Below are 6,852 nucleotides of genomic sequence, written 5' to 3' on the forward strand. Positions count from 1 at the left end.
TTAGCGAGGTGACAATGTTTGTGAGGAAATCGCCACCCATTGTGTATTTGGGAGCACCACTTTACTCGAGCAGGCTGAAAATTTCTTATTTTAAGGAAGTGTTGGCAAAGCTCAGTCTCAAAATAGCAGGGCGGAAGGGTGAGTTACTGTCAACTGGTGGCCGACTGACGTTACTTAGACATGTTCTATCCTCTTTACCCATTCACATTCTCTCTGTCTTGGATGTCCCTAAAATGGTTTTACGTAAATTCCATAGCATCTGTGCTGAATTTTTATGGGGATGTTCAGACTATGGAAAATGCCACCATTGGGTAGACTGGAAAAAAATCTGTAGGCCTTTGAAGGAGGGACGATTGGGCATCAGATGTCTTGAGGATATTAAACTATCTATGAGATTAAAGAGATTATGACATATTATATCTGAAACCTCTATATGGGGTAATTTTTTTAAAGCCAAGTTCCTGAAAGGGAACCACTTAATGCTGCCTACTCCTCCTTTGTCTGGGTCAAAATCTTGGAGGAAAGCGTTAGGCCTTAAGGAGACGCTTTTGTCTAACTCCAAATGGCTGGTTGGCATGGGCCATTTCTTATTCTTGTTGGATAATTGGACGGGCAAGGGTCCCCTGATTGATTTTGTTGATGGAGCGCTGCAGGTTAACTTGAATACCCATGTCAAGGAGGTGATTAATTTGGAAGGAGAGTGGGACTTTCAAACTTTGTAGCTTATTGACTCAATGGAAATCCAGGAAACAATTATTAACAATAGCATCAACCTTACGGGGAGGCCAAATAAGCTCATCTGGATGCCTGCTCCGGATGGATTATTCTCTTTTAAATCAGTTTGGAATGAAGTGAGATCTCAGGGCAGCGTGGTTCTGTACTCTCAATGGATTTGGAATCGCAGCCTCCCACCCAAATTGGTTTTTTCAGTTGGCAAATCCTTAATGGTCAAATCCCAACAGATGATGCGTTGATGAGGATTGGAATTCCTTCGGTTTCCAAATATTGTTGTTGTGGGAATCCCTGGAGGGAAACAGCTTATCACTGCTTCCTGGCAGGAGGAACGACTTTTAAGGTATGGGCTTTTTTTGGTCAGTTAATGGATGTGACCATTATTAATTCTCAGGACATTAGAAGCAGAATTTTATTCTGGACTGAGAATGCAAACAACAAGGGGGTGTGCGGATTTATCAAGGGTATGATGCATTCATTTATTCTATGGGAATTATGGCGGGAGAGAAATTTGAGTAGAATCCTCATATGGCTGCCACCATAATTAAACATATTTTTCTGTTGGATCCGAGATTTGTAGTAACCACCTAATGTTTGCAAAAGGTCTGGCTTTAAGGAAGATCTGACTTTGTAGATTTTAAAGGTAAATATTCTTTACCCCCCTTTAAAGGTGTCCCGTCCTATTTATTGGATTCCCCCTTCCTCAGTGATTAAACTAAATGTTGATGGTGCGAGTAAAGAAAATCCTAGAATTAGTGGTGGTGGAGGAATTATTAGAGACACAGATGGGAATTTTATTGTAGTTTTTTCCAACTTTTATGGAGTTTGCACTAATTCGGTGGCTGAGCTGCGTGCGCTCAGGGATGAGCTCCGCATGTGCGATAAGTTGAGGTTCTCCGATTTTGTAGTAAATTCTGATTCTATGCTGACTATGAATCAAATTAGCAAAAAGTGTTGCAGCTTGTGGAATTGTTGGGATTGGTTCCAGGAAGTGTCAGATCTTTGTGCCTCCCTCCGTGCTCGAGTTTCTTTTGCTTTCAGGGAAAGCAATCATGTGGTTGATTGGCTGGCTAATTTGGCCTGCTCAACTAATGGTAATACTTCTTTTCAATCTCTCTCAGCCCTTCCCAAAGAACTTGGAGTTATAATGAGGGAAGGTAAGGCAGGTTTGCCTATATTTTGGTTTTAAGGGTCCTGTGGATCTCAGGTTGTTTTTTCAGGAGTGTTGCATTGTGTGATTTTTGTATCGGGTTTGGGGTAAGGCGGGCTATGTCCCCCCCTTGTATTGCTTTTATAGTGGTTTGATTTAATAAAATTCTAGGGGCCAGCCCGGGTCCCAAGTAATATTCGGATTAAAAAAACAAAAAACTTGGGCGCAAGAGGGATCCGTTTGTTTCGGCGTAAAATTTTACATGTTGAAAAGTTTTCAAATGTATATTTTCATTGAAAACAAACATTGGAAAACTTCTAACATATAAAATTTTATGTAAAATATTTTAGAGTAAAATTTTACCTCAAACAAACGGAGCCAAGGGAAAAATGTAATTTGCAGCATTTGGGTGAATAATTTTGGCAACTTTATTTGTAGTTACGCTGGTACACCATTCACTATCATTAGAATTGAGAACAGTGCTAGTAACATCGCTCCCTGATATGAACTGTTTGCCATTTATATTAATCGGATAACCAAGAATACAAATAACCAAAATTTGTAGATCTATACAAGTCTTGTTTTCCACTTTCTGGTTTTACTGGCCAATTAAATTAATTACAGGTTGAGCACTTGTAGGGTGCCCTTATTTTCACCTATAGAGGACAAGACAGTGGCCGCAATATGTTTCGATGTAAGACCTGCTTGTTCCATCTGGTCTGCCTGAGATCCGTGCTCGATATAACTATCCGGAAGTGTCATTACCCTCATCTACAACACAAGAAATTAATAAGCTTCCAGAATTTAGATATTTTAGTGATTAATTACAAAGCTTCATGAATATGTTTTATACAGAGAAATAGTAGCTAGTGTGTTTAAATTAACACCTATACTAGTCCAGTAGTGAAGAAAGATATTAGATGTAGCTTTTGAATGTCCAATACCTTTAGATTTCCATCTAGAAGTCCATTCATGATCATGAAATGAGTGACATGAGAACAGAAACCCCCTACGGATCCTTCTTCGGCGAGAATTAGAACTTCATGCTCCTGAGCAAGCCTTCTTATCAGACTTCCATCAAGAGGTTTGCAGAACCTTGCATCAGCAACAGTCACCGAGATGCCATACACTTGAAGAAGTTCTGCAGCTACCATACAATTTTGCACTATTGTTCCATAACCCAAAATTGCCACCTTATTCCCTTCCATCAGCACCTTTCCCTTGCCAACCTGTTTTCAAGCATGAGTTAGTCCAGGCTTCAAAGACTAATGATTTATATCTAATCAAATAAATTTAATTAAATGTTAAAGTACCTCTATAGGGGTGCCCTTGTTGTTTTGTGGAAGAATGGCACCGATGCCATTTCCTCTTGGGTATCTGAAGCAACTAGGCCTATCATCAATGGCTGCAGCCGTGGCAACCATGTTCATTAGCTCTGTTTCATTAGAAGGAGCCATTACAACCATGTTGGGTAAGCATGCCATGAAAGTGGTATCAAAGGCCCCACAATGAGTCGGACCATCTGCACCCACAAGGCCAGCCCTGTCTATTGCAAAGCGAACCGGAAGCTTCTGAAGATCGACATCATGAACTACTTGGTCATAACCTCTTTGTAAGAAAGAAGAATAAATTGCGCAAAAAGGTTTGAGACCCTCAGCAGCCAAACCAGCAGCATATGTTACTGCATGTTGCTCAGCTATTCCAACATCGAAACAACGATTAGGGAAGCGCTTCTGAAATAGATTAAGCCCTGTTCCACCTCCCATTGCAGCATGGATTGCAACAATTTTGTCATCTTTCTCTGCTTCGGCAATTAGAGATTGTGCAAAGTACTGTGTATATGAAAGAGATGTCTCTTTGGGCTTCAATTGCTTCCCTGATTTTGGATCAAATTTCGCTACACCTGTGAAACACCAGATGGGTTTTAGCCAAAAGAAATAATTGAAATTAAAATTAGAGATGCGTACACAAATGTAGCCATGAATCATCGTATACCATGCATCTTATCAGCTGCAACCTCGGCTGGAGCATAGCCTTTCCCTTTCTCTGTTATAATATGGATGAGGACAGGACCTGGTGCTGGCATGGCTTTCACCTTCTTTAAGATAGAAACAAGGTCTTCCACACTGTGGCCATCCACAGGACCAATATAATAGAGTCCCAGGTCTTCAAACAAGGAAGCCCAAGAGCCGCCGAACATATCTCTGGAATAAGAATCAATCTTTGCAGCAATTTCATATACCTGTTCTCCAACTTGTTTTGTTACACTCTGTCATGGATAGAAGGAAGCATTTTCGGGTCATAAGTTAAATTGGCCTGATGTTAAAAAAAAGCATACAAATTTTGATAACCATTAACCTGAGAGTGGGAGGAAAGTTGAATTAGTGACTTACTTTTCCTGCTTCACGAAGCTGCCGAAACTTTCTGCTAGAGTGGAGCTTTGCTAAGGCTTTGCTCAGAGCTCCGACGGGATGAGCAGGGCCATCAACGGTGGCAGTTGGAAGAGAAACTTGCTTATTGTCATTCAAGATGATGATAAGATTTGAATCAAGATAACCAGCATTATTCATTGCTTCAAATGCTTGTCCTGCCGTCATGGCTCCATCCCCAATTACAGAAATTACATGATTATTCTTGCCTTGTAAGTCTCTAGCAACAGCCATTCCTTTCATAGAGTGAACAAAAAAATGTTTTAGAAGGTTCTATATATAGTCCTTTCATATAAAATTAAGAACAAACAGTTTATGGGCTCCTTTCATGCGTATGTGTGTGTGTGTGTGTGTGCTCGGAAGTACAATTAACTGGGTCTTACCTAAGGCAGCTGAGATACTGGTAGAACTATGGCCAGTTCCAAAAGCATCATACACACTCTCATCCCTCTTAGGGAAGCCTGCAAGTCCACAAGTCTGCCGGATCGTATGCATTTTGGATCTCCGACCAGTCAATATTTTATGTGGATATGCCTGCAAGAACCCAATTCATCCCCATTAACAAAATTTAATTTCATTAATTCAATACTCCAAGAAAACCCAAAAATTAACTGTAATTCAAAAAATCCCAAAAAGCACAGAAAAATACCTGATGCCCAACATCCCATATGATCTTATCTTCAGGAGTATTGAATACATGGTGAAGTGAAACAGAGAGTTCTACCACTCCAAGATTTGAGCTTAGATGCCCACCGGTTTTCGACACAGTGTACACAATCTCTTCCCGGAGCTCATCGGCTAACAACTCAAGTTCCTTGATAGATAGATTTTTCATGTGAATTGGGTAATTGGTTGTGTCCAAGATTGGAGTGGAAGGCTTCTGTCCTGAGTAATTCAGTGGCCTCACAGCCTGCTGATGGTTATTATTGTCCATGCTGCTACCCACCATCACCCTGCCAAACTGGACCCCATACAGAAATAATATATATAGGCAGTCAGCTCAGAGACAAGACTGACTTGTTGAACTAAAGCAGTGGTTAAACCGATTGACCCAGACCAGTTTTATTCTCGAAATTAAATTAGAATTAAGAGGAAGGAAAGAAGGAGAAATGAGAGTTGAGAGGGAAAACTTACCATGTGCTTGTGTTGCCGACGAGAATTAGTAGCCACAGAGAACTGCATCGAGGTAGAATCAAGGGCTGGAATCACAGTCTTCATGACCAGACCACCACAAGAAGCCATGGGTTCAGTTGATCTAATGAATGAGCTAATTAAAGAGTGAGTTTGCAGAAGCGAAGAAAATTAAAGTGTTGGATAGAGTTTGGAGAGTTAGGAGCGAGGTGAAGGGTTTTTTATAAGAGTAGTGTGTGGAGTGGACCCCTCCCTCCACCTCTTACGAAGAATTTCGTACGTTACTCTTTTTGAATCACATTTGTCGTCGTACGTCCAACATTAATGTTGCTTTTCACGTTTATATTTTTTGTTTTGTGGTGATCTAATTTTCTTTTTATTTATTAATTTTTTTTAGTAACAAGGTAATCTACTTTTCACGTTTATAAAAATGTGATTTTTACACTTCTGTCTTTATTTGGAGTGGAAAGGTCGGAAAGTTTTTGACTTTATACCATATATCATATTATTCATGTAACTTTTTTTCACTCTTATTGTTAAGCATATACAAGATTGACATAAAATGATAAGATGAATTTTCATTAAAAAAAAAAGAAGCGTTTTTACAATTATAATCCCAAAATCTTTATTATCTACCATTATCTTTCCAAAAACTTTCAAACAACTGGCTGATGCATATTAACTACTAATTGACCCCATCGTTACATTTCTGTAATGGTAGGGGTTTGTTGTGATAGTGTACCGCTATCACGAATTTTTTAGGATCAAAATGTCCTTTTGAGGTGGTAATTATAATAAATAAATAAAAAAAACGCATCACCGTCCTTCTCCTCCTCCTCTCCTTCTCCTTCTTCTTCTTCCTCCTCTACAACCCCAAAGGTGAAATATCCATTTTACCCCTTAGTTGTAACCATCACCTGCTTAGGCTCCGGTGGCCGTTACCAGCGGCATCTCCCTATATCCCTTTCCTTCTCCGTCTCCGACACCCCTCCCCCTCATCTGCTCAGACTCTCCCTCTCCCTTCCGGCCTGAAAACGTTGGCTGCTCAGTTCTCCAGCTTCACACGAGAACTCTGTTGTTGCTGCTGTTGGGACTCTTCGGCTTCTGCCATTGGAGTCGGGGGCTTAGTTAGCACTCTTCTGTCTATACACTGCAGATTGTGAAGAATATGTGTTTTTTTGAAGATCAATTTCTAGATTATGAAGCCTGCAGACCTTTTTTTGTGTGGTAATAAGCCTGCAGACCTTAAGTTCACAACAATTCTCATTTCCAAAGTAGAGAACATATTGTGACCGCCATAGCTCGTTATCATTTGCTGCTAAATTCCATGACCTTTATCAGAGGAAATAAGATATAAATAAATTAAGAATAAAATGAGAACAAATGTCTGAAAATATTCTAAAATGTTTT

General features: G+C 39.9%; 1 protein-coding gene across 1 annotated transcript; it reads right to left on the reverse strand.

Annotated features, from left to right (window-relative positions):
- Positions 1-2,495: 2,495 nt before the first annotated feature.
- Positions 2,496-5,222, reverse strand: LOC122657365 (probable 1-deoxy-D-xylulose-5-phosphate synthase 2, chloroplastic). The gene is made up of 7 exons (XM_043852047.1): positions 4,961-5,222; positions 4,695-4,845; positions 4,276-4,547; positions 3,878-4,151; positions 3,196-3,785; positions 2,827-3,111; positions 2,496-2,653 (listed from the first exon to the last, which is right to left on the reverse strand). Exons 1-7 carry the CDS (start codon positions 5,144-5,146, stop codon positions 2,501-2,503), a joined length of 1,911 nt encoding a protein of 636 aa, XP_043707982.1. The 5' UTR covers positions 5,147-5,222; the 3' UTR covers positions 2,496-2,500.
- Positions 5,223-6,852: the final 1,630 nt, after the last annotated feature.

The sequence above is a fragment of the Telopea speciosissima genome, chromosome 4, assembly GCF_018873765.1.
Source record: "Telopea speciosissima isolate NSW1024214 ecotype Mountain lineage chromosome 4, Tspe_v1, whole genome shotgun sequence".
Lineage (NCBI taxonomy): Eukaryota > Viridiplantae > Streptophyta > Magnoliopsida > Proteales > Proteaceae > Telopea > Telopea speciosissima.